General features: G+C 54.1%; 1 protein-coding gene across 1 annotated transcript in view; it reads left to right on the top strand.

Moving 5' to 3' along the window:
• PPP2R2C (protein phosphatase 2 regulatory subunit Bgamma) overlaps positions 1–27483 on the top strand; it is a 50780-nt gene extending 23297 nt beyond the window's left edge. Inside the window, exons 3-6 of the mRNA XM_065914258.1 lie at positions 242–406; positions 10531–10700; positions 16321–16412; positions 26313–27483. Coding sequence (XP_065770330.1) covers positions 242–406; positions 10531–10700; positions 16321–16412; positions 26313–26604 — 719 coding nt within the window. The 3' untranslated portion in view covers positions 26605–27483. The remainder of the gene's footprint in view (positions 1–241; positions 407–10530; positions 10701–16320; positions 16413–26312) is intronic.
• The last annotated feature ends 362 nt before the right edge of the window (positions 27484–27845 follow it).

Raw genomic sequence — 27845 nt, 5'->3', positions numbered from 1 at the left:
TCTTATGGGGACAGTGGATGGGCACCCACAGGGGTGTTGGAGAGGCAGGTCTGCAGCCTGGGGGCTCTCTGGGGCCAGCTATTTGTCCAGGAGTCTCGGTAATGGAGAGACAGCTCAGACTCGGGGTAGGCGGATGTGCCCGGGAGAGGTGTCGGGATTACCCCAGGGTCTCCGAGCAGGGGAAGGCAGAGCCGCGAGGACACCCTCCCTTTGCCGCGCCTTCCTTGACCCGGCCGCCCAGACATCGTGGACATCAAACCAGCTAACATGGAGGACCTCACGGAGGTGATCACCGCGTCCGAGTTCCACCCGCATCACTGCAACCTCTTCGTCTACAGCAGCAGCAAGGGCTCCCTGCGCCTCTGTGACATGCGTGCGGCCGCCCTGTGTGACAAGCACTCCAAACGTAAGTGCGCATGCCCGCCAGCGCCCCAGCCGGCCATGGATGTGGGCGGGGCCTCCTGTGTGTGGGTGGACGGGCCCTCCTGGGTGTGAGTGGGCGGGGCCTCCTGGGTGTGAGTGGGCGGGGCCTCCTGGGTGTGGGTGGGCGGGGCATGGAGGTGTTCCTGAATGGGCTGGGAGCGGGGCGTGGACTCAGGGCTTCTTTAGTGCTGCTGGCAGGGGACACCCGGTCCTGCCACCCACTGCCCCCACCCCAAGTCCCAGCAGAGATGAGGGCCAGGGAGTGAGCTGGGCACTGGAAGCCAAGAATGGACCCCACTCAACTGTCACCTCCTCCAGGAAGCCTTCCTTGATCCCCACATTGGGCCAGGTCCCTCTTCCGTACCTCCCAGAGCCCCGAAAGCTTTCTGCTCATGACTGCACACCGCGCAGAATTTCTGTGCTATTCCACCTCCCCCAGCAGGCTGGGTCACCTCATACTGGAACCCCCCAGAGAGCAGCTCGGGGTTGCCACAGAGGTGTCTGGGGATTCAGGGCTGGACGAGGTCCAAGGGAACTTCATATGATAACCAACCACCGCAGAACAGCTCACACTGGACAGAGCCAGGCGCCCAGCCACGCTCTCTACCGGCATTAGCTCATCTTGTCACATGAGCTGTCCCGGAGCCCTGCACGGAAGGTGAACAGGCTCCAGAGACGGGCCCGAGGTCACTCACACTGAAAAGTGGCAGGGTGGGACTTGAACCTGGGACCCTGGGCTACCCCGACTGGTGCTCCTCGCCCCCAGTCTGGGCTGCTTGGTGCTGGGATTGAGCTGGCGGCTGTCCACTAGTGCGGTGCTCCCCAAAGGCACCTGAAGGCAGCAGATCAGCCCACAATGTCCTCCCTGGATGACCTTGCAGGAGTAGCAGGGGGGCGGGAGCAGACGTGGCCCTGGTCGGGAGGGCAGGGAATCTAGTTCATCTCTGTATCCATCCCAGTGCCTCCAGCAGGATCTGGAAATGTTGAATGAATGAACGAACGAACAATGAATGAGTGGTGACCAGTTAGCCGCTGGAGGCCTTTATCAGTGTCTCGGTGAAGGAGGCAGAGGGCTGTTGGGAGGGACAGAGTTACTCTCTTCCCCCAGGGGCCTGGTTTCCCTGGGCAGCCAGAGAGGACGGTGCTGCTCCAGCTCCCAGGGACTCAAGACTCGGGACTCTCTAGCCGCCAGCTCCTTCTCCCTCCTTGGCTGAGTTCTGTCCCCTCTTCTCACCCCGTCACACTTCTCTGGGTTCACCCACACTGCACAGACTCTCCCAGCCTTCCTCACATTCACAGCCAGGCGGGATGTCCGCTGTCTGGGTCTGTACTTAGTACTGGAGCCGCTGACCCCCATCCACAAGCCCCAGGGCTCTTCCAGCAGAGCTCCCGCGCGGTCCTGGGAAAGCCCCCTCCCTGGGTACCAAGCCTTCTGAGGGCTGAGCTGTGGGCACTCAGGGTGGGGAGGGCAGATCTCCCTCTCTGGGTGAAGCCGGGGCCACCAGGGCACTCATGTGCCACACGGCGGGCTGCCACGCTCTTGACACTGTCCCTGGGGTGCAGCAGGAACCAATGGACCGACAATAAACTCCTAACTAGGCGATACGATGCTGAGAGGCGGTGAGTGGTGTAAACAGCCACCAAGAAAGCAGAACGCAGGGAGGGTCGTGTCAGCTGCACTGCTAGAGGCAGTTACAGTGGAACAGTCTCTCTGAGGTGCTGAGGGGGTGCACCATGTGGAATCTTCCAGAAGAAGGACACAGCAGAGGCGAAGGCTCCGAGATGGGAAGGCACCTGTGTGGCCGGATAATGCCGTCTGTATAATGGAATATTGTTCAGACATTTAAAAAACTGACTTAGGAGGAGTTTAATGACATGGGGAAATTATTATATTGGAAAATTCTATGGGGGCGAAAAGCAGGATAATGACTACTTCACCAAAAGAATGGAAACAGAAAATCATGGAAAGAAATAAGCGCAGAAATTGTTTCTGAATGTGGGCTCAGGAAGGAACAAGTTTAGGGAGAACAGGGATGGTTTTGTGCCGCACCCCGCCCCGTGCTGCTTGAATGACGGTCTCCGTGGGCTGGACGTGGAAGTCAGATACCCTCTTGGCTTCTGGAACTGTATCAGCTGGTTCCCTGGGATCTGAACAAGCAGCCACCCACCAGGACAGCCGTCACTCATCCGTTTCCCGAGCCCAGGCACACACACAAAGATTCCGGGCACGTCATTGTCACACACCGGGTGGTGTAGATTTGCATGTGACTCAGCCCGCAAAGTCAAGTGCAAGAGCTGTAACTTTATTTCAGTGACTCAGCCCCATTGAATTTCTCACCCCCCTCTCCGGGGGCTGCAGTGAGCATTCATTAGGGCCACGGAGAATCCTGCATCTTCAGCAGGTTCCAGAAGGCTCTGACAGAGCCGAGGTATGAAGGGAGGGACATGGCACCATCCTGACCCCCCGGGGCTTTTTCAGTGCCTGGTGACATTGAGGGCAGGAAATTTCCTTGCTGAGAACATTTTTGCATGGATGCAAAAATTCTGCTTTAGGCATAAACGATCAGAGATGAAGTTGGCCTTTAATTTTCTTTGCCTGCAGTCTTTGTCCAGTTTTATTAAGAGGATTGTTCTCTTGTAAAATGAACTGGCCGCTTTCTCTCTTTTTTCCCCTAGAACAGTTAGTATAATATATCTGCTCCTTGAAGTCTTAGTAAAACTCACATGTAGATCCTTTTTGTTTATTGGTTTATATGGGTTTTCTAAGGGAATTAATTTTGTATTAAAATGCATTTTTCTAGAATTTTCTTTTCATTCTCAAACTCCATATTCTGCACAGAAACTTTCTCATTAATGCCAGTGACAGGATTGTTCACTAGGCTCTAGACAATACTTTGCAGCTTCTGTCTTCCTTTCTTCATCTCATTTGCCACAAGTCCTAAGTCGAGGAAATACCTACCCTACTGTCTGCATTCTCCAGATGGCGTATGTTCTTAGTTCTCCTGAGAAATTAAGCAAGCAGATGATTGCCAATTTGGCTGTTATTTTTAATCAGAACAAATGGCTGTTATTGGAGCCAAATCTTGTTTTAAAGAGACTTGGAGGCTAGGACCTGTTCTTTACATCTCACTTCTACCCATTTAGTTACTATTCAAAACTCAGGGGATGGCTGATCGTGACATCCCAGAGATGAATGGTCCAGGCATCATTTTCCCAGTGGGTAAGACTGTGATTTTCTGTTCACTGAAGGAAGGGCGTCCCAGATCACAAGTGGATCACGTGTTGACTTCTGTCATTGGGCAGATGAGGAAACCGAGGCTCAGAGAAACAGTGGCTTCCCCAGGCCCCTCCCCATCATCAGGGGCAGAGCCAAGGGGCACAGACTGCTGCCCAACCCACAGATTCCTGTCCTTCTCCAACACACTAGAAAGCTGGGTCTTTTGTCTGCTAGTCATAATGACAGCGTAACCATGGAAACAACTGTGCTTGAATCCTCAAAATAGACAGTCACTTCTGCTTTTCACAGCACAGAGTCTGCCAAAAGGAAGGGCCATGCCAAGAGACATGAAGATTCCCTAGAATAGGCGGTAATGACAGTCACTCCCCTCGGTGGGCCCCCTACTCCACGCCAGCCCAGTACTGGGTGAAGCAGGAATCACTGATGACGTTGGTGCTCAAAGTTTACATCTCATTAAGTCCTGAGAGCTGTGCTATGATGCAAGTCCTCGATTATTTGAGGAATAATTTTATAGATGAGGAAACCGAGTGTATTGGTTTCCCGTGGCTGCTGTAACGAATTGCCATGAACTCAGTGGGTTAAAACAACATGAATATATTCTTTGACAGTTCTAGGGGGCAGAAGTCCAAAATCCAGTGTTATCAGGCCTGCATTCCTTTCAGAGGCTTCAGGGGAGAATCAGTCTCTTTATCTTTTCCAGCTTCTAGAGGTCACCTATGATCCTTGGCTCGTGACCCCTTCCGTCTTCAAAATGCATCACTCCAACCCCCGCTTCCATCCTGTCCCCTCTTCTTCTGCCTTTGATGGTCCTCCTTTCCTCTTATGATTACCAGTGGGCCAGCCCACATGAGAGAGTCCAGGGTAATCTCTGCAACTCGAGATCCTAAGCTTGTATATGCAAAGCCTTTTGTCATGTTAGGTAACACACACACAGGTCCCAGGGATGAGGATATGGCCATCTTTGAGGGCTGTTATTGTTCATCACAGCTGTTATTGTTTATCTGAGAGGCACAGAGAGGTTAAGACATTCCCCTAAGGTCACACAGCTAAGCAGAGCCTATTAGAGGCTCCAGAAGTCTCATGCCTATCAGCCTGTGCGCTTTCTCACTTACTCTTCACAGAAACCTTGAGAACAAAGAATGCTCATGGGAGTTAGGGGTGAACCAGGTTCTTTTAAAGGGCCTGGATAGGGTAGATTCTCAGAACTCACCCCTGCTAATGGATCTGGGGTGGGAAAACCAGACTCTTCTGCTGGGGAGGCTCCTGATGTCTGGGGACGAGTCAGGGCAGAGCCCCCAGCGGAGGGCACAGCCAAGTGCAAAGGTCCTGCAGCTGGATCCTGAGGCCCACGTAGCAGGAGTGGAGTCAGGGAAGGTGGGGGGTGAGGGCAGAAGTGCATGGAGTGAGGAGGGTCCACGTGAAGAGGGCTTTCCAGACCTCGGTGAGGTGCTCTGGGTTTACTCTGAAAGCACAGGGACCACGGGTGCTTTGGCCTGGGTGTGTTTTAACAGGATCCATGGCCCACCCCTTTGCTGATCCTGGAGCCCAAGGTGGGACGCATCTGGGCACACGTGTTCATCTTTCAAGTGGATGTTCTCATAATATCAGAGTAGAGGAGGGACCCGTTGCTAGGGCAGCCAGGAGCATGAACCGGGCAGGACCCTTCTGTTCCTTCAGGGCGGTCTCCTCCCGGGCTCTCCACCTCCGCAGCCCCGCAGCCCCACAGCCCCACCTCTGTCCGTCCGTGTTTCTTTCCAGGGTCTCACTGCCCTGCACCATTGTCCCAGAGCGTGTGGCTCAAGCCAGGGCCATTCTTCCATCAGCCCTGAATCTCCCTTCCTCCCAGTCCCACTTGGTCAGTTCTGCCTGCTCAGTTAACCCCCCACCTCCCCATCCCTACCCAGAGAAGACCACCCACAGGCTGACAAGAGCTCACAGCCCCACGGGGTAACCAGGTTATCCCCAATGATATCCTCACTGATGCCATACAAGAGGGTACCCCTGGGCTGTGCAGGCAACAATGGGGAGCATTTGATTTCTTTGGCGAACAGCTGGACAAGCTGCACGGAGAACAGGATATTTGAGTTGGGGTTCTGAAGGGTGTATAGAAGTTGGTAGGAAAGACAGGTAGGAAAGAAAAAAGCAAAAACAATGCGAAAAACAACTCTTTTATTGAGCAGCTACTCAAGGACCTCACTGGGCCAGGTGCTTCCAGGTGTTACCTCTGGAGGTCTCACCATGATTGCCCTCCAGGTGAGGAAACTTGGGCTCAGAGAGGTTAAGGGGCTTGCCTGAAGTCACACAGAGCTTGGCTCCGCTCTGCTGCCTGGTATATGGCAGGGCAAGGGCTGGGATAAGGCGAGTGAGATCCCTAAGCTGGACCATGGAAGGAGACATTCATTTCAGGCGACCCCGAGAGTGAGCTGCTCAATGTGGCGCCTGCCCTCAGGGTCTGCTTGCCTCACCCTATTCCAGGCCCTGGAACCCTGGTAGGGAAGGGGGTCGGCGTGTGGCTGCAGGAGGGGAATTTGGGTTTATGAGGCTGCAGCAGCAGGGCCCGATTAGGAAGGAGCTTTGTTGGCTACATGTGGGAGCTTGAACCTTGGGCCTGTGGGCGCTGGGAGCAACGGAGGGCTTTAAGCAGAAGCACACATCGGAGTTGTATACGAGGCAGGCCCCCATCTCAGGTTTCACTTCCCTTTTCTTGCATCTCAGGTGCTTCAGAACCTCCCCAGGGTCCTTTTCTTCACTCAGGCAAGCATGACAGGGAGGGGGCTCCTCACCCCTTCCCCTCCTGTGACACCCAGAGAGGAGGGCGTGGTTGTCAGGGAACCAACTAGGGCCCCAGGTGCCTTCATTATGCAAAATTAGTTTTTCTAAAAAGATAAGGCATGGGTGTCTGCTGTTTCAGAGCCTCCCAACTTAAAAATAATCAGGGCAGGGGAGAGAAGGTGGGATGGAGCCCGCCAAGCTCTGGGATGCGCTTCTTTAAACTCCTGGCGGCAATAATTACTGCAAAATGTCCTTAGTGATTCTGTCAATCAGAAGGGAGATCCCCTTGTCTCATATTAATGCCCTGGGGATGTTCAGGCTGTGGGGGCAGGGATGGGGCAATCCCTGGAGATTGCCCCAGGAGATTCTGCAGTCTTTCAACAACAACAACAAAAAAATAGTTGTATTGAAAATTTCAGCCCAACTCAGTGCTCTGTGGTGACGTAAATGGGAAGGAAATCCAAAAAAGAAGAGATATGTGTATACTATAGCTGATTCACTTTGTTGTACAACAGAAACTCACACAAGTTGTAAAGCAACTGTACTCCAATAAGAATGAATTTTAAAAACACATGAAAATAACAGCCACAAAACAATGTCATAGAAAAGTTTGAAAAGAAAGCTGAGAACTTCTCCATATAACTTTTTTCAAGCTTGTTCATGTCCCTTCGCACTAATCTTTTTCAATTCTGGTGTTTTGTGCTTAAAACAAACCTGCAGAAATGCCCACAGACAGCCAGACCTGAGGCTGCCATGGCTGTTTGGCGCTTCTGTTTCCAACTATGGATTCAATCATCTTCTCAGCCTTTGACCTTTGTGGCTCCCTGCTCCTTAAAGCTGGCAGAAGACACAGCCATGGCTCTGTGACATCCAGTACGGATGCTCCTCTGTGATTCTGGCCCCCATAGGTCTACCGAACCCCCGCAAGGCGTGCTGGGAGCTCTGTAAGGAGCAGACTGCAGTGAGCTGGACCAGACCTAGTGGTTTGGGTGGAGGCCAGAGAGGACCCCTGAGGCAGGCAAGGGGTACAAAGTCGGGGTGCAAGAGACAGACCCCACTTTATGCTTTTTATGTATTTTAAAATTATTTTATTTTATTTTTAACTGGAGGATAATTACTTTACAATATTGTGATGGTTCCTATCATACATCAACATGACCGAGCCACAGGCATACATACACATGTCCTCCCTCGTAAACCTCCCTCTCACTTCCTTCCCCATCCCACCCCTCTAGGTTGTCACAGAGCACTGGCTTGGGTTCCTTGCATCATCCAGCAAGCTTCCGGTGGCTATCCATTTTACATATGGTAGTGTACATGCTAAGTCACCTCAGTCGTGTCCGACTCTTTGAGACCCTATGCACCATAGCCCCCCAGGTTCCTCTGTCCAAGGGATTTCCCAGGCAAGAATACTGGAATGGGTTGCCATTTCCTTCTCCAGGGGATCTTCTTGACCCAGGGATCAAACCCGGGTCTCTTTATGTCTCCGTCATTGGCAGATGGGTCCTTTACCACTAGCACCACCTGGGAAGCCCAATGTATATGTTTCAATATTACTCTCTATGCTTTTCTATCTTACTTTCTGTCTGATCCCTAGCAGCAGAGATGCCAATTCAATTGAGAAAGAATTCCTGCCACATACCTGGGGAAGTGCAGGGTGCCACCCAGGTCCCTGCTGAGAGTTTGGGGTACATCTTCTTTCAATCCCTCTGCCCCATTTCCCCCAAATGTTAGGTCCATATCCCTGTTCACTAAAGACAATACAGAATCTCACTGCTTTAGTTTAAGTAGGAAATCAAGTATTGAATTTTTTTTCTTTACTCCAGGCATCTGAGAGAGGGAAATGCCATTGGTTTAATTTGGGGCTTAACAAAGAAACGTTATGAATGTTGGTATCTGCAGAAATAAAGGTGTCAGTGTAATTACTATTACCAGGTACAAAACACAATTTTGTGAAATGACCAATCAGAATTCAGAGGTTTTAGAGGCTAAAGGTGACCCATCAGAAGGCCTCCTCACCACCGCAGGGAGCAGAAATCTGGAGAAACCCACAGCTCGCCTTTCCCGCCCTCTCTCCAAGCCCTGCTGTGTCTTCCCATTGCCCACAGGATGATGCCCTTCCCCTGGTTTACAGTTCCTGGCTCACACTTTTCTCAGCTTCCATGACCTTCAGCTCATCACTGCCCCAGGCCCTTTGCACATGATATGACTTCTGCCTGGAGTTCTCCTCCCTGGTATCTCACTTCATTCACATCTATGCTCAGATGTTCTCTCCCATAGAGGCCCCGTCCGTCCAAATCACCAGCCGCCTGTTCTCCCTGTCTCCTCACTTGCTTTGTCTTTCTTCCCAGCACTCACCACTCCCCCAGAGTATTGCATGTCACTGAACTATACTGTCTGTCCCTGGGAGGAGAATGGGGGACCCAGGAGAGGGGGGCCTTGCTCAGTGCAGCATCCCAGGCCCACAATCACTGCCTGGAAATGGTGGGCGCTCAGCATAGACTGGCTCACTGAGAGAACGAATGCATGCCTGCAGACATGAGCATGTGAGACCATCAGATTGGCCTTGAAATGTTCCCAGCCACCCTGCAGGAGCCTTTCTGGGAAAGGCAGGAGCAGTGTCGACCTTGGACAAGTTGGAAATTGGGTTCTCGGATGCGGTGTAGTGTGCTGGGACAGACTGGGCAATTGGCATATAGGATGTCCCCAGTAGGTGGGTCTCTCTAATGAGCCTCTGGGGACACATGATCAGCTTTCTGCTCCCTGTTTGAAGCCTGGAGGCTCATAGTGGGCCAGCAGGCAGGACAGTCACTCAGCTGGTGCCTGTGGGGACAGATCAAATGCTTGAGTCCTTCTAGACTGACTGTAAATGGCTGCCCACTCACCGCCCCATCCTCTTCCCTGAGCCAGAGCCATCCGTGGCTCGGGTCCTAATTGGTCATCAGGGACCCTAATGTCTGTCCTGCTGCAGAACCAGGGCCGCCACAGGGTCTGATTGGCCAGGGAGGGTGTTGGTCGGCAAACTGTTGGGACAGCCAGCAACAGACGTGAGCCTGGAAGAGCTCGTCCCGCTGCACAGGGACCTGTCAGGCGGCAGGGACTTGGGGACCCCGCTCTGGGGTGTCTGGTAGGGGCAGGAAGCTCTCGCCTTCAGGGGCCAGGAAAGCAATGTCCTGTGTGGAGCCGCGGGCCTGCAGTAATGGGAGGTGGGAGGCCAACGGGACTCACAGGTTGTACCCGTGGCGGCGAGATCTGATTTTGCTGCAACTCCATGGCAGCCGAACAACACACCTCAGAGTGGGATTCGGTCATGTGTGCCCAGCACACCAGGAGCAGAGGCCCCTGAGCCAGTTAGAACCGCAGAGGGTGCCCCGGCTGGTCCAGAGCGTGGTCCAGCGCCTTCGAGGATGCCCGAGGCCTCGCGGGCCCGGAGTTCAGAATCGCCAGCAGGAGGCAGCAGAGAGCAGCAAGGGAGCACCGCCACTCCACCACTTCCAGCTCTGAGACCTCCTGCATGGCTTTTAACCATCCATGCCTCCGTTCCTTTGGCTATAAGATGGGAATATTAATGGCACCAACCTGACATTTTTATTGGGGGATTCAGTTCAGTTCAGTCGCTCAGTCGTGTCTGACTCTTTGCGACCCCATGGACTGCAGCACGCCAGGCTTCCCTGTCCGTCACCAACTGCTGGAGTTTACTCAAACTCACGTCCCTCGAGTCGGTAATGCCATCCAACCATCTCATCCTCTGTCGTCCCCTTCTCCTCCTGCCTTCAATCTTTCCCAGCATCAGGACCTTTTCCAATGAGTCAGTTCTTCGCATCAGGTGGCCAAAGCGTTGGGGAATTAGATAAGGTCATGTTCGGGAAAGTTCAGGGCAGAATCTGGCTCAGAATAAATGCTCCATAAATGTTGTTCCAAGAGCTGGTTCTTCCTCCCTAGGAGGATTCATTAGGGCCTGTGCCTGCCGGTATTTAGCTATAGGTTTGATGAATGAATAAAGGACTGCATGAGCCCAGGGTGGAAGTGGAGCCGTCTGTTGTTCGAACCTCACAGGTGGGAGCAGCCCAGTGACCTGGTTGTTTCTGTCTCCGCAGTATTTGAAGAGCCCGAGGACCCCAGTAACCGCTCCTTCTTCTCCGAAATCATTTCCTCCGTGTCAGACGTGAAGTTCAGCCACAGCGGCCGGTACATGCTCACCCGCGATTACCTCACGGTCAAGGTCTGGGACCTGAACATGGAGGCGCGGCCCATAGAGACCTACCAGGTGGGCACCGCGACCCGCAGAACCTGGGGGCCCGTCTGTGGGTGGGGGACCCCCAGCCCTCCCCTGTGCCTTTGCACGGAGGGGCTTCCCCAGCTATCAGTGGCTTTCATCAGCCCATTCTGCCGGTGAAAACACTGAGGCTCAAGAAATCAGGCAGCTCATCTCACGTAGCTCAGCCCAGGGGCAAGCTCAGCCTCGCCTCATGGGGGCGCTGTGGGTCCTCTGCTTGCTGGCTCCTGCTGGGAGGCAGGGCTGTGACTAGGCCTTCAGTTCAGGCCCCAGGGGACAAAGATGAACCTCACACTGGGCTCAATTTGAGGGTGCAGATGATGACTTCCCTCCCCTGGAGCCAGTGTCTGCAGTCCTACCCTTAAGGCAAGCTAAGCACTGCCCTTTCCCAGGGAGCATCCCTAGCTGGTGATGCAGTGGTGAAACTGGAGCTTGGTACATTTCTAAATCCTCAGGGCAGGCTTTTTCAGCCAGGCCTATAGGATGAAGCCTGGAACGCCTGCCTGGAAAGTTGTTTATTATTTTTCTATCATGATTCATCCATATATGAGGGGATGGAAGACAAAATCCATGTGATGTTACAATTTGGTAAGAATACAGGACTGTTTTAAAGCTGATCCAGTTTTGTCTCTAGCTGGGGCAATCTGGGAGGCTTCTTGGAGGAGGTGACATTTGTTCTGAACTTTGTAGGAATTGATCATGCAGGTAAGAGTGGGAAAACACCCCATCAGAAGAGCCAGCCAAATTCTCACAGTGTCACCAAGTGTTAGGTGCACACAGGATGCCACATACACTTGTCACCTCTATTCCTTACTGCCCCTGTGAAGAGGGCGCCATGGGCCCCCTTTGCAGGAAGGAACCTGGGGTGCTGAAAGGTGATGATATGGGGAGCGGCCTCACAGCTGGGCAGTGACAGACTCGGAGCCCAGATGGGAGTCCTACAGCCCCCTTCCCTGTCCTAGATCCTGCTGAGGCCTGGGGTACAGCATGTCCAGAGAGAGGGAGGGCCCCCCTGGGAAGGGGCACAGAGCTGAGAGGGGAGGATTGGGGTTCAGAGTCTGATCTTGGACACGTATGCTCCTGGCAGCCCCATGCCCACAACGATGTCTCAGAAGGTCCTGGTGCACCCCCCGCCAGCTTCCTCAGGACAATGGAGTCATGAAAGGGCTCCTTTGTTAGCCACGTGTGTTTACCAGAAGTCCTGCCACTCCCTGCATTTCTGACCCAGGCAGGGCCTCCTGCTCCCAAGGCACAACCCAGGAATGGGTCAGCTCCTCCTCTGACCCTCAGGAGTGGCAGGGGTCAAAGATTGGGGGAGGAATGACATACACCCTGCTCAGGCCTGTGGGGATCACTGTTCTGATGCCTTCCTAGAGCCTGTCCAGGGACATGACTGTTCCAACCCCCTTAGCACCGTCCCCCCCCCCCGCAACCAGCCTTTCATGTCCCTGGAGTCAGCAAAGGCCCACAGACCCTGAAACTAGATGTTGAATATGAGCATTTTGGGGGGGAGGGCCCAGAGCCTTCAGATTCTCAAAGCACATGAGGACCCAATAAAGCAGGAGAATCACTGCCCTAAAGGACAAGGCCCAAAGCTGGTTGCTTGGCTTCTGGCCCCACTGACCTCTTGATTCTAAAATAGTAATAGCTACATAAAACCAACATAGTAGCTAATATTTTAGTTGTTGTGCACTAGAAATTGTGTACTACAGATCTGTATTTGGCTGACTTGCACTAGTGAATAGATAAGAGTTTTTCTCTCTTTACAAGAATCCAGGGTGTCCCAGAAAAGTGAGTGGCTTCAAGACCCATTCAGTGTCCCAATAGCTACTTTGGTGATTTAGTTCCCCATCATTTGCATGTTGGTTTTCTACCTTCCTGAGTGATACCTCATGGTGGGAAAATGGCTGCCACAACTCCAGGAACTATGCCAACCTTCCAGGCAGGAAATAAGAAGCCATGTGAAAGGCTGTGCTGGTTGGATCTGCAGCATATTTTATCAGGAACACAAAAGCTTTCCCAGAACACTCCTCAGAAGACCTGTTATAACTCATTGGCTAGGATGAGCCCAGGACTAGACTGGTAAAATTACTAGTTTTATGGCCTCTGTGGTTGAAGAAGGCAGGGAGAAAGGGGAGTTGAGTCAGCCAGCCCTCAGCACGTGCTGCATTGATCTAAGACCTTGGCACACTTTCCTCTTCTAAGCCTCCCTGGGAGGTGGGGACGGTGTTCTCGCGATCCCATTTTATTTGGAGAAAACTGAGTTAAACAGCATATCTGTGGTGGTAGAGTAGCAAGCAACAGACCTTAGATCGGTGCTCACATCTTCCTTACACCAGAGCCCACGCCCTTCCTCACCCTGCCACCAGAGGGTCGGAGGCACTCTGTGCAGGAGACAACAGCACGTGTGTTTGGACGAGGGCATCAGTGAGGCTGCCTTGACTTCATGGGGCCCACACGTTAAACATGCAACCTGGAGGGGTGAACATGAGCACCTTACAACCTGTGGCCGGGAATGAGGTCAGGCATCATTTATCATTTATCCCATTCATTTTCATCGTTACACCAGGCCAGGTCTGTGCCCTGATAGACCCTGGGCTCAGAAGGAGGGTAGGAGCCACCGCCTTACCCTCCAGTTCTGATGCCTCCAGGGTCCCAGACGACAGAAACACAGTGAACCTGAACTTGGCGTGGCCATGGGTCAAGAGACCCCAGGCCACAGACACACACCATAGGAGAGGCACCAAGGGCTCTTAAGGAAGCAGAGTGAAGAAAGGGAAACGATGGGGGGAGGGACCCCGCTATTTCTTTCAGACACATGGCTCACCTGGGGAGCCCAGTCACACCATCTCCAGGTGCCTCTAATACCACTTGTTTATTTTTTAAAACTGTATTGAAGTCCTGTGATATGCCAGGCCCTCTGCACCCCACTGGGAAGTTGTTGGGGAATGAGATAAACAGATCTTGCCGGAGGGCCATCCATTCCAGCAGGGAAGATGGCCAGAAACCAAGCAAACAGACAGATGAAATAATCACAGGCTTCCCAAAGGATGACAAATAAACCAGAGGCTGAGGCAGAGGAAACAGGGGCGCTGAAGCCTAGGAGAAGTAAGGGATGAGCCCTCTGCAGGGAGGGTGTTCAGGAGGCGAGAACAGCAGGTGCCAAGGCCCTGAGGCAGGAACGTGGTTAGTGCATGCAAGGAATGGTGAGGAACCGGCTGGAGCAGAGTTAACTAAGGAGGGAAGAAAAGCCTGAGGTCAGAGAGTGACCAGGGGGACTTGTGTGCCCTGGGGGGCTTGAGTAGAGGCGTGACATGGTCCAGCTTAGTTTCCAAGGAATCCCCCTCGCTGCCTATAAGATAGATCGGGGTTGGGGGGTGTGGAGAGCAGACACAGTGCTACCTGGAGAGTTTTTGCAGTGAGCTGGGTGGGGGTGCTTGGAGCAGGCTGGCAGCGTAGGACAGATGTGGTGAGAAGGGACTGGCCCTGGATCACTTTGAATTCTGGACAAGCTGAATGTAGGTATGAGAGATAAGGAAAAACGTGGTCATTTGTAGCCTTGGACCAGTGGAAGGATGTGGGATAGAAGGACGACCAGGGCTCAGCCACGCTCAGCCTTGAGGGGTCTCTGTCCCGCCCTTGTAGGCTGCTAGACAGTCCAGTGTGGGCTTCTGGGAGAGAGGTCCTGGCGGGAGAGAAACATCTGAGTGATGTCAGCCTGGGGACAGGATTTAAAACAAGAGCCAGGTCGGGTGGAAGAGAAGGGCGGGAGAGCAAGCTTTGTGGGCGGGGCGGGCAGGGAACCTTCTCTGGGGAGGGGCGTGTTGGCCAAGGCCTGAGGAAGTCTCGAGTTAAGAACCTTCCAGTCTGGCAGAAAAAGCCAATATTGTAAAGCAATTATCCTTCAGTTAAAAATAAATAAATAAAAGCTGCCTGAAAATAACAAAATCACAATCATGAAAAAATAAAAAAGATAAAATTGATTATCAGACCTAAAATAGAAAGACACCTCCAGGCTGTGGGGTCAACATAAACACAAAGTCAGGGCAAGAGCCTCAGGTGCCCCACGGAAAGAGTCAGAGGGATGTGCAGCCTGGGGAAATCCAGGGAGGCTGTCAGAGGAGGCATTCGGTGTGCTCAGCTGCTCAGTCGCGTCCGACTCTCTGCAACCCTGTAGACTGTAGCCCACCCAGCTTCTCTGTCCATGGGGTTCTCTGGGCAAGAATAACTGGAGTGGATAGCCATTCCCTTCTCCAGGGGATCTTCTAAGACCCAGGGATTGAACACATGCCTTTAGCGTCTCCTGCATTGGCAGGGGGTAGGGTGGGAGGGGGCGTTCTTTACCACTAGCACCACCTGGGAAGCCCTGCTGGAGGAGGAGACCTCCTCTAAAGCTGAGTTTTTTTAAGATAAATAAGAGATTCCCAGACAGAAGTGGATGAAAACCTGCTTTTTCTTTCCCCCCTCCACCGTCACTGCCTAGCAGGAGTTGGACATTTCTCTCCATCCCTCTGTAGTTAACGGGGGTCACAGATAGCTACCTGGTGCTTTGCCCTGCCTCCATCTCCTAGAATCCTCACACTCTTCTCCAGGGGTGGGGGTCTCATGACCCCCTTTTCAGACAGGAAACCTGAGGCTCCAGGCAGCTAAGTGATTCCCCTGGGTCATGAAGACGCACAGAGCCAGGAGTTGAGGCTTCATGTTACCCACTTACCCGTCCCTCCCCCACACAGGTGACTCAGTGGTAAGAGAACCCGCCTGCCAATGTAGGAGACTCAAGAGACATGGGTTCGATCCCTGGATCTGGAAGATCCCCCGCAGTAGGAAATGGAACCCCCTCCAGTATTCTTGCCTGGAAAATTCCATGGACAGAGGAGCCTGGCAGGCTACAGTCTATGGGATCAGCAAGAGTTGGGCATGACTCAGCACGTATGCACTCCCCCCACCCAGAGGCCAGGGCCATGTCCCTGCAGAGAGCCGGCACCCAGGAGGCCCTGTGGGTACAGAGCTTGCGGGATCCGGTCACCAACTCTCCTGTGGTGTCAGGTTATCCTGGGAGAGGATCCTGGTCTTCCACTTGTAAGCTGTGTGACTTCAGGCCAGTTACTTAACCTCTCTGAGCCTCAGTGCCTCATCTATAAACAGGACAGATAGCACCTACTGCGATCACACTTGAGACACCTGTGTGAACGTCCTCTTTTTCTCCATGATGGTCACCAGTGTGCTCACAGTGACCACTGTCCTCAAAGGACAAGGCCCTATACCCATCACTTACATTTGATCCCAGAACAGCCCATGAGGTGTGTGCTCTTATCACTTTAAGGAGGAACAGACCTCAGAGAGATGAAGTCACTGTCTAGGGTCACACAGCCAGGGAGGGGCAGAGCCAGGATGTGGTTTCCTCATCACTGTGACTGTCACGTCTGGCCACAGCTCAGGGGTTGGCCGTGTGCCAGGCTATGGACCCTTGCCAGTGATCAGGGCTGAGTCAGGAGTGCCATCCAGACCCCAAAGGGCACAGCCGTGCTCAGTGAGACCCTCCTCATAGAGGGGGAGCCAGGACTGTCAGGGCACCCCCTTAACTCACCCTATCGTCCCCTTCTTTCACCAGGTCCACGATTACCTTCGGAGCAAACTCTGTTCCCTATACGAGAATGACTGCATTTTTGACAAGTTCGAATGCGCCTGGAATGGGAGTGACAGGTAACCTCAGACCTTGGCCCTTGGCCCTGCGGGCCCGGTTGCTGATCTGGCGTGGGGGGTTGGTGGGACCAGAATTCCCTGTTATCCAGCCAAAGGAATCTAGGTGTTCCAAGGAGCCCCAGCCTTTCTTGTAAGCAGGCTCAAGCTCTCAGCTCTGAAGTTCAAGGATGGAAATGAAACTTCACATTCTGAAACTACATCCATTTGGAGCCCCGTTCTTCTAAATGGTAGTGGAAGCATCTCCAGACAGTTCTGGGTGCCTCACCACGCAGCCTCTTCCCCAGGTTGTCAAGGGTGAGGGGTATATCAGTGCCAGGTCCCCCGAGGGGCAGAAGGCTTTAGCCACTGGTCTACACCCGCCTCCAGCTATTATGGCTTCTGCTTCCGGCCCACAGGGGCTCCAGAGAGCGCTTCCAGCTCCTGCATCTTCTGGGACTACGGGGCTTCCACAGGTGTACCTGCCCCTCACAGCCCTGCCCACCCGGGAAATGGACCTGAGCCTGACTTGAGCTCCTGTTTCCCCATCACCCGGCTCAGCCCAGGGCGAGCGTAGACAGGGAAGGTCCGTGTCAGGGACTCGGGGACCCAGACCACACGGGGATGAAAACCACACTGGGCCGGGATGTCAGCACGTCACCGGTCACACTTCACAACCGGAGCAGGGCTGTGATGGGTGAGGAGGGGCAGAGTGCAAGCCGGCAGTGGACTCCATCAGTCCCAAGCGTCCAGCCATAAGAAGGCTGGGATGTAAGTGTGGCTGGCATCGCCGTGGTCCTGTGAGAACCTCTGTGCTGTGAGGCCGTGTGGCTATGAGCACAGGCCCCCGCGACCATCAGGGAAGGCGGGCGGGGGGAGTGGCAGGACCACAGGGACGAGACCTGAAGGGCACCCTAGGAGCAGGCTGGCCCCAAGTGGGACCAAGCTGCTGTGTCCGGGGGTGGGGGATCCCCTGGGCTGCTGCCAGCATCTTCGGGTTCACTTGGCTGAGGGGTCTCCACGTGGACAGCGCTCTCATAGGGACTGGGATGGTGGACACAGGGGGTCCACTGAAGGATGCTCAGAAAAGCAGGTGGAGGCCCTGGCCTGGGACTGGACTGATGCAGCTGGCTGGGTCAGGGGGACATGGAGCTCCCTCTGGGGGCCTGCAGCTGGGCTGACACATTGAGGGTCCCCCAGTGAACACCGGCAGCAGGTCTGGGGGTCTGCTAGAGCCTCAGAAGACAGACTTACTGCTGGAAAGAGTAGATCGCAACACTGCTCCTTGCATGTCTGTCCGTCCTTGATGGGCTCCCTACTGGTTGTGACCATTGCCCGCCCTTCCTCCACACCACCACCAGGGGGCAGCCATGAACAGTGAATGCTGGGCCTCCAGAGACGGGAGCCGCCTTCTCTTCCTGGCTTCCCCGTGCCCAGCCTGCAGCTCAGCTGTCCTGCCTCTCACCCACCTCTTCCTGCCATGCCAGCCACCCCAGCCCTGGTAGTCCCTGGCACCCACCTCCACAACCCACTCTGCTCCCACCCCCTGGAACCCTGACCACATTACACCTGGCTCACTCCTGCTGTCACTTCAAATGACTGACTCAACCCAAGGCCACCTCCTCCAGGAAGCCCTCAGGGTGTTCCTCTCCATCTTGACACCCGCAGCCTCCTGGGTTTTCCTTTTGTCTTTGCGTTTATTACACATTTTCACCTTGCCTCTTCCCCACTGGCTGCAGTGCCCCGGGAGTGAGACTGTAGCTCAGCTCATTCTAAGCCCCTGACTTGAAGCCTCAAGACTGTCTAGTCAATGACTGTTGACCTTCTGGAAGGCAAAGGGATGTGCCACTTCCTTCCACTTCATCGCAAGCATCCTGTGAGCCCAGCAAGCCCCATAGAGGAGGGATATGTGTGTGTGTGTGTGTGTGTGTGTGTGTGTGTGTGTGTGTGTGTGTGTGTTAGTCATTCTGTTGTATCTCTTTTCAACCCATGGACTGTAGCCCATCAGACTCCTTTGTCCATGGAATTCTCCAGGCAAGAATACTGGAGTGGGTAGCCATTCCCTTCTCCAGGGGATCTCCCTGACCCAGGGATTAAACTCAGGTTTCCTGCATTGCAGGCAGATTCTTTACTGTCTGAGCCTCCAGGAAAGCCCATAGAGGAGGATCCCAAGATAAATAAAGCCTGGTCCCTGCCTTCCAAGAACTCAGAGGCCAAGGGGAGAAGCAAGTCCGCCCTTCAGGGCCCCCACCCTTGCAGACCAAAGCCAACCTTCTGAATGTTATAGCTCAGCATTTCCTGTCCTTCTTATGTTAATGGGAAACTTCCAGCATCCCAACTGTATACGAGGCAGCAAAAATCTAGTGGACATCTGATAACACTCACGGTGCCTCTTACCCACCTCCAGCAAGGCTCGAATGGGCAGCCTGGGGTACAGGAAAGAGCGGAGGCTCTTGGATCCGACACCCTGGATTTCCAGACCACACTCTACCAGGCTCCAGCTACTTGCTTAATTGTTGTTCAGTCGCTCAGTCGTGTCCCACTCTTTGCGACCCCAATGGACTGCAGCACTCCAGGCTTCCCTGTCCTTCACTGTCTCCTGGAGTTTGCTCAAACTCATATCCATTGAGTTGATGATGCCATCCAACTATCTTATCCTCTTTCTCCTTCTCCTCCTGCCTTCAATCTTTCCCAAGCTGATCTCTCTGAGTCTGCTCACATGGAAAGTGGTTCGAATAAACCACATCTTTCAAGGTCTGCTTTGAGGATGAGACCTTGTGTCTGATGCTCCTGGCTAGGTCATGCCCTGTATTGGCAGTGGACGGTCCAGTGATTGGCGCACATGGCTCTGTTGTCTGTCTTGTCTTAAAGAACCCCACTGAGCCTTCGAGACCCACCTCAAGTGCCATCTCTTCTAGGAAGTTCTCCTTGATTCATTCTGCCTGGGAAAAAGGGATTTGTGTCAACTGAGCATCTTCCAGCTTCCCTCTTGGCTCAGATGGTAAAGAATCTCCTTGCAATGCAGGAGACCCAGGTTTGATTCCTGGGCTGGGAAGATCCCCTGGAGAAGGGAATGGCAACCCACTCCAGAACTCTTGCCTGGAGAATCCCATGGAGAGAGGAGCCTGGCAGGCTGGAGGCCACAGAGTCTCCATGAGTTGGACATGATTGAGCGACTAACACTTTAAGCATCTTCCAGTTGCAGGAATCAGACAAGCCTGAGTTTGTTCTGATAAGTTCCAGCAAGACTATCTCAGAGCTCACGCTGTACCTTTGGGGCCAGTTCTTCTCTGTCCATGCCCATCTCGGAGCCTCCCTGCTTCTTACACACTAGGTTCTTCCTCCCTGACTATGGCTGGCTCCCCCTTGCAGTTAGGGATGGTGACCCCAAATAGTTCCCCTTCCTTTGTCCTTCCAGACCACAATTCCCCTTCTAGGTATATGGAAAAATTCTCAGAGAAGGATCTGATTGGCTTTGTTGGGGTCACATGCTCACTTTTGCACCCGGTCAGCATGGACAGGATCTGTTGCATGCCACAGTTGGCCATAAGGGGGCAGTAGAGCGTCATGATTGACAGACCCTCCAGTCCCACAGGGATGGGGCAGGAGTCTTTCCCAGTGGAAAGAAGAGAGGCCAAGGACCAGAGCAGCCAAGGCTGTGATCCTCAGCTGCAGACAAGGAAAACGAGACTGGCAGGGATGAAGCAACTTGCTTAGGTGCAAGCCAGGATAGGGACTCCCCCTTTCCCTGTTAAAAGAACCTTCTGGGGGTGTTAGAGCACACCTAAGAATGGGAGCGATGGGTCAGTCTGACCTGGCGTGGTTTGCAGGATGCTGGGACCTGGTGGTCCGAGGTGGAGGAGACCCCTCCCTCTGCCGGTGTGTGGGCGTCTCCCTCCTCCCCAGGGGTGTCCTCTGGATCCTGCACCTGAATGGAAGGAGCATTAGCAGCGGTGTGGCTTGCAAATGACTTTAATGATCTCGCTCTCCCTTCCCTGGTGGCTCAGGAGAAGGGTGGGTGTGATGTGACAGTACCACTGGGTTCCATGAACTGTTCCCTGGAGAACCAGGGGGCTGCCTTCTCCCTTTTCTTGCCCCTGCAGGCACAGAGGGAAGGGTAAGGCCCCCAGCCCAGCCCTTCGACAGGCAGCACCCTTCTCTTGGACTCTGTCACCCACTCCCTCCTTCTGCTTCCATAGTCTTGGGCTCCTAGTCAGACAGGTGGGCCACAGGGATGGTTAGAATCCATAAATGTTGTTCATTGTTCCACCACTAAGTCATGTCCAACTCTTTGTGACCCCATGGATGGCAGCATGCCAGGCTTCCCTGTCCTTCACTATCTCCTGGAGTTTGCTCAAACTCATGTCCTTTGAGTCGGTGACGCCATCCAACCATCTCATCCTCTGTGACTTCAACATCAGTCCTTCCAATGAATATTCAGGGTTGATTTCCTTAAGGATTGACTGGATTGATCTCCTTGCTACCCAAGGGACTCTCAAGAGTCTTCTCTAGCACCATAAATACCTGTTGGCATTTAACACATAAGAGGAGGTGGAATTTACTAAGCCCAGCACTGTTCTAAGCGTTTTAGCATATTATCTAATCCATTCTTGGGGCTATTCTCACCAGGGGCTGGGGTCCCTCGTCACTCCGTCTTATAGATGGGAAACTGCGCGGGCCAGCCCTGTGACCCGCCTGCAGAGCCCTACCCCAGTGCTCGCCAGCTGGTGCAGTGACAGGGCATCTGGTGGGGTCCCGGGCAGGCCCCCTCTTCTCTGCAGAGCCAAACAGGCCTGTTGGGATTGCTGCCCTGGGTCTGGAGGTCAGAGTTCATCCTGGCTGGTGACCCCTAGGCCTGAGGATCCTCTCTGCAGGGGTGCACATGCGCGCACACACACACACACACACACTCATTGGTACCTCACCTACCTCGCCCTCTCTCCTCCTTGCCTCTGCCTCCGCCTTGCTCACCTTGCTCACCTGGCAGCAGGCGCTGCCTGGGCGGGAGTCCAGGCCTCTCCCCAGCCCTGCAAACCCTCCTAGACATGCTCACTGCCCCGCTGTCTGTCCTGCACATGGAGACTCTGGCCCAGCTTCCTCATACCCACAGGGTACCCGGGTCTCTGCCACCCGCTCCCCTGCCCACCTCTCCTCATTCACAGCCCTGCTGTGTCTGAGAGGCAGGAAGAAGGGGCAACGGAGGGTGCAACCTGGGCAGCGGTCCCCTGTGTCATCTCCCAAGCTCTGTGGGGTCGCCCCTAAGAGTCTGCTTGTGATGGCCAGGGTCAACCTGTCCATGCACCCCCCCTGTTCCCCCACACCATCCCCTGGCCTTGGGGCACTTGAGCGCTGGGTGGTAGGATGGCCCCTCTGCTGACTTCACTCCACCCTCCTCCAGCCTGTCCTCCAGCCTGAACACAGGCGCCCCACGGCTGGCAGAGCTGCTGGTTAAGGGGTAGGCACTGCGGTGATGAATGCATTCCAGCGGCAGAGGATGAGCTGGTTAGATGGCATCACCGACGCAATGGACAGGAATCTGAACAAACTGCAGGAGATAGTGGAGGACAGAGGAGCCTGTTGGGCTACAGTCCACGGTGTCACAGAGTCAGAAAAAACTTAGCAACTGGAATAGCAACAATACTTGGTGATGACCAGGCCAAGGGTCACATGCCTGGACCCCAAGGGGCAGCCGCTGGCACACCCAGCATCCCTAGGTCAGCTCTAGAGACCCAGACTTGGGCTTCAGTGACTCTCAGGCGCCAGATCCTCTCTGCTTTGGGGGCGTCTTCAGGCTCAGCCCTCTCCCTGTCCCACACTGGGGAAGTCACACTGTCGGGAATCCTCATGGGTCATAACTTAAGTGACAAAGGAGCCCACCCAGTCTTCCCCGGGGTGAGCTGACATCAGGGGAGAGAAGAGGGACCACTTTGGGAAGGAGAGCGCCGAGGGCATCCTCTCCACCAACCAGCCAGCAGCCAGCGGGCCAGGAAGGGGCGGGTTCCTCACACCCACCAGCGACTTGTCATTTCATTGTCTCAACAACACTCAGATCTATTCACACCAATTAAGATTTTAAAACAGAAAAGAATAGAGCCAGAAAGTACATTAGAATTCTCCACCCACCCTCCCTTCACCTCCAGGGATTAGAAGAGTCTCTTAAAAAGGAGAACCATTTGACTGCCAGCCCCACCCCACCCCATCGCTCCCCCACATAATGTCAGAGAAGCCGCTCCACTCACCCCCGGTCTGTTCCCTGTCCGTGTGGGGTGGGGGGTGGAAGGGGACCAGGCAGGGCATTTCATGCCTTTCTAAGACTTCAGTTCAGTTCAGTTGCTCAGTCATGTCCGACTCCTTGTGACCCCATGGACTGCAGCACGGCAGGCTTCCCTGTCCATCACCAACTCCCAGAGTTTACTCAGATTCATGTCCATTGAGTCGGTGATGGCATCCAACCATCTCATCCTCTGTCATCCCCTTCTCCTCCCACCTTCAATCTTTCTCAGCATCGGAATCTTTTCCAATGAGTCAGTTCTTCGCATCAGGTGGCCAAAGTATTGGAGTTTCAACTTCAGCATCAGTCCTTCCAATGAACACCCAGGACTGATTTCCTTTAGGATGGACTGGTTGGATCTCCTTGCAGTCCAAGGGACTCTCAAGAGTCTTCTCCAACACCACAGTTCAAAAGCATGAATTCTTCAGCACTTAGCTTTCTTTATGGTCCAATGTATGGAGTCATCCATACATGACTCCTGGAAAAACCAGAACTTTGGCTAGAATGGACCTTTGTTGGCAAAGTAATGTCTCTGCTTTTTAATGCTATCTAGGTTGGTCGTAACTTTTCTTCCAAGTGTGGCCGTAACTGTGAGTGACCCTTTCATGGCACTCGCTTATTCATTCGGTCAGTCATATTTGTTCATTCATTCATTCATTCATTTGGCAGATACTCACTGCACTAACACCTATGAGGCAAGTACCTTCTGAAACTGCAAGTCTGGCCGTGACTAAGAGAAGCTTCTGGCTCTTCAGTCCATTTGGTTTACAAAGCATTTACTGCGTCCTTAATCTTCATGGGTTGGTGGGGGTGTGGGGGGCAGCAGTGCGTTTCCTCTGCTTGGTCAGCTCCTGTTGGCTGTTGCTGGGGGTCGTCTTTCCTTCAAGGACCACTTACCCCTAGGAGGGCCAAGCCAGGCCCTGGGGACTCAAACAAGACACATGGGTCCCAGGGACCCCCGCCTGGTGTGGAGACAGAAGCACAGGTGGATGCTTGCCTGTGGATGATTGATTAGTGTTTCGAGGTGAGCCCAGAGGTGTCCCCCACCCCGCCCCCAACTCCTCCAGCTCCCGTCTCCACCCTCCTCCTCCTAAGAGACTGTAGCTGGATGTTGACCCCGTGGGGCATCCACAGGCCTGTGTGCCCACTGGCCCCTGGCTGGGTTTAACCATGGGGAACAGTAGAAGGAGACTGAGGGTGATGAGAGAGGCCGGATCATTTATCCCCCTGTTCCCTGTCATCTTGGCTAACCGTGTCCCTCAGGGCACAGCTTCCTTCAGAGGACAGCCCCCTTCACACCGATTTCTGTGTCTCTGGTTCTTTCTCTCTCTTTCCTATGACTCCTCCCTCCGCTCATGTCTCAGGCTCGGGGTGGGGGGGAGCGGGTTTCAAAACTGACAAATGTACCAGTCCCTAGGCACAGCACTTTCCCTTAGAACCTTCCAGAACATGTGTGAGCAGTCCTTTTATGGAGCTCCTCTCCAACCACACTGATGGCATGTGCCCTCTGCTCCCCACTGGGGCCTTAGCGAGCCTAGCCCCCCTTCTGCCTAGATGCCCCCAGAACAGCCTCGGAAGAGCCACTTTATGCAAGGAGTGTTCCGTCCTCATGGCCCCCAAACACCCACCCACCCATCTCTGAACACGAGGTCAGAGAGAGTGTGGGTGTCAAGAGGAGGTGGCGCCGATCACTAGCACTGCGGTTGTGGCTGTGGCAGAAGGTCATGGGTGCACGGCATCTCCAGGAAACACACAGCCTGGGCAGAGAGCCACTCGCGGGCTGGAACCAAAAGAGAGCTCCTGGCCCAGACTCGCCAGGCCCCAAGCCCAGGAAAATGTCCTTTCTGTGAAGGAACAGAGCTCAGAGGGGCAGATTGATTGGTGAGAAGGAGTCACAGTGCTGTGTTCTCGCATGGGGAGACAAATGTCCCCCTCCCCTCTGCCCTCTGCCAGGGGGACCCCTCTCCCTGAGAAGCGTTAGTGACCAGGCAGGGGCCTCCCTCCCCAACCCACATCCAGGCCACCCCCACCCAGCAGAACCGACATAAGAGATGGTCCACAGGTGAGTTCAGTTCAGTTCAGTCACTCAGTTGTGTCCGACTCTTTGCGACCCCATGAACCACAGCACGCCAGGCCTCCCCATCCATCACCAACTCCCGGAGTTTACCCAAACTCATGTCCATTGAGTTGGTGATGCCATCCAACCATCTCATCCTCTGTCGTCCCCTTCTCCTTCTGCCCTTAATCTTTCCCAGCATCAGGGTCTTTTCAAATGAGTCAGCTCTTCGCATCAGGTGGCTAAAGTATTGGAGCTGCAGCTTCAGCATCAGTCCTTCCAATAAACACCCAGAACTGATCTCCTTTAGGATGGACTGGTTGGATCTCCTTGCAGTTCAAGGGACTCTCAAGAGTCTTCTCCAACACCACAGTTCAAAAGCATGAATTCTTTGGCACTCAGCTTTCTTTATAGTCCAACTCTCACATCCATACATGACCACTGGAAAAACCATAGCCTTGGCGAGGTGACTTGTAATCACAACTTGTCCGTTCTCAGGTAGGCCCCGGGGAGGTGGGCTTCCCCAGGTCTCCCATAAAGATGCTACAGGCCGGAGCCTCAGCTCCCACACTCTCCTGGTTCACCCAGGTGGACCCCTGCCCTCGTGTGTCTGCTCCACGTGGGATTATTCCTGTAGCTCGGGTGATACTGAAGCCATGGCTAGCGTGCATAAACCTTGTAAACCTAGGGGTCCTTGTGCCTCCTCTGGGAGCAATGACACCATCGGGAAGCACAGTTCATCTCCAATAGGGAGGAGGCGTTCCAATCGACCCGCATCTCTCCTGAAGAACACTGAAGGGGATCATTTCCATGCCCTCAGTATTGCTTTCTGGACTGTTCCCACCTCCCCAGTGACTTCGTATGCTCTACCCCCAGATGCTCCAAATCCTTAACCCCCTTCTTTCTCCAGGCCCAGATCCAGGTAGCTGCTATTCTTTCTCCCCCAGCTCTTACTGTGTAAATTAACATCCTTTCCCTGATTCAACAGGAATCCCTTCTCCTTAGGAGAGGTGGGGGAGAAGAGATGGGCAGTGGATAGACAAATGGAGAATACGCTTTAGCTGGACATGGTGGGAGGAGGTCCGTGAACACATGCACATGGATGGTGTGCAGAGTGATCGCTTAGTCACTCAGCTACTCAGACTGCGGGAGGGTCCTAGGTTTCTACCAGAAGGATATGTCTGGCTGATTCGGGGGGACCTGCACTTGGTCGGTGCTGAGCTTATAGCCCCGTGTCTCCTGTGGTTGTTTTCCTTTGCCCTCCTTCTGCTGTTGGCTAATCTCATTGAAAGTCTAGGGCTCTCTCGCCTGGGATACAGGGCAAAGTACAAGGGAATGTTTTTATGATGCTTGGGGCAGAGCCTTCAACGGTCTCAGCTCCAGGCTCTAAGTCTGTGTGCTGATGCAGCCGAGATATGAGGGGGCAGATATGAGACCCCCCCCCACCCAGAGAAGGTGGGAGGAGGCAGGCCTGTCCCCCGTCTGCTCCCACAGGGAGCATTCCTGGGGTGACGGCTCTGCAGCCCCGGGAAGCAGCGACAGGTTTCCTTCCTCCTCCGGGGCCCCGCCTGACGCCTGCCTCTCCTTCTCCCGCCAGCGTCATCATGACCGGAGCCTACAACAACTTCTTCCGCATGTTTGACCGGAACACCAAGCGGGATGTGACGCTGGAGGCGTCGCGGGAGAGCAGCAAGCCCCGGGCGGTGCTCAAGCCGCGGCGCGTGTGCGTGGGCGGCAAGCGGCGGCGCGACGACATCAGCGTCGACAGCCTGGACTTCACCAAGAAGATCCTGCACACGGCCTGGCACCCGGCCGAGAACATCATCGCCATCGCGGCCACCAACAACCTCTACATCTTCCAGGACAAGGTGAACTCCGACATGCACTAGGTACCCGCGGCGGCCGCGCGCCGGAGCGGCCCCCGGGGGCGGTGCCGGGCCGGGTCCCTCCAAGCATCCCAGGACCGGACCGGCTTCGCGGATGGTGTCTGTCGGAACGCAGGACCAAGAAGGAGTCACAGTAAACCGACGGGATCGTCGGCCTGGAAGTTCACTTCTTGCATCCCGTACTTTAATCGCGTGCAGTCTTTCCACCTTCCTAGGATGTTTTCCGTCTGCGCGTTCATTTTCCACGCCAGCGGTTTCCTTTCTTGGGGGCCTCCGGGGCCCCGGAGCCGTGTGTCTCACGCGCCTCACTGGCCCCAGTTCAGGGCTCCGGGGACAGATAACGAAGCTCACCCAAGCCAGCCAGGGATTCTTTTGATGCTAAATGGAGCAGTTGCCACTGTCTCAGAGCCGAGGGTCTCACCTTTTTGCATTTTGGATGGTGAATTCATGCTGAGAATTTGCCAGTTCCTCTTTTAGGTTATTTTAATGACTTTCAAAATATCCCAGGTCCCTTAGAATTTCTCCAGAGGAAAGGGAGTGGAATCCACCTACAGTGCGTGCCTGTTTTCTCCACCGCTTAACCACCCTTCTCAGAGCATTTGCCCAGTGCTAGGCGTGGTGTCGGCCCTCCAGGCCCGTGGGTGTGACCCCTGTGGCTTCTGTGCCCGCTCTCCTGTGATTTTGCAGCCGTCCTCGGCATCTCCTGGGAACTCGTCCTGGCTCCCTCCATGATCTTCCCGAATCTTCATCATGACCCTGAGAAGTGGGCGCCCATTCATTTCCTCCATACCTGCCAACTCCACACTGAGGCCAGGCTCCATGCCAGGGATTAAAGGTGAATAACTTGTCATTCCCCACTCTGCACATGGGAAAAGTGAGGCCCCAGGCCTACATCAACCAAGGAGGGGCCAGGAATTCCATCCAGGCCTTCCCACAAGACCCCTTCCATCCCACCACGTTGGTGGCTCATGTTAAAGCAACATTCCAGCCTGGAAGGTTCTAGAAACATCTCTCCATCTTGTGAAGCAGGACAGAGCAGGTAGGACGATGATGAAGGTCGGGGAGAACTGAGACGCAGAAAGGAGAAGACCCCCCTCCCCGGGTCTCCTCGCCTGTTTGGTGATAAGGACCTCTGCCCTCTCTCCACCCCAGATGTGGACCCCAGCTCCTTTTCCAGATGCACTGAACTGTCTCCAAAAGAAAATTGCATGTTATGACCATTTTAAGATACCTTTTCTTTTCTG

This window comes from Muntiacus reevesi, chromosome 22 (assembly GCF_963930625.1).
Source record: "Muntiacus reevesi chromosome 22, mMunRee1.1, whole genome shotgun sequence".
Classification (NCBI taxonomy): Eukaryota; Metazoa; Chordata; class Mammalia; order Artiodactyla; family Cervidae; genus Muntiacus; species Muntiacus reevesi.
The sequence above is the reverse complement of the archived record's forward strand: the minus strand, read 5'-3'. Positions and strand labels throughout refer to the sequence as shown.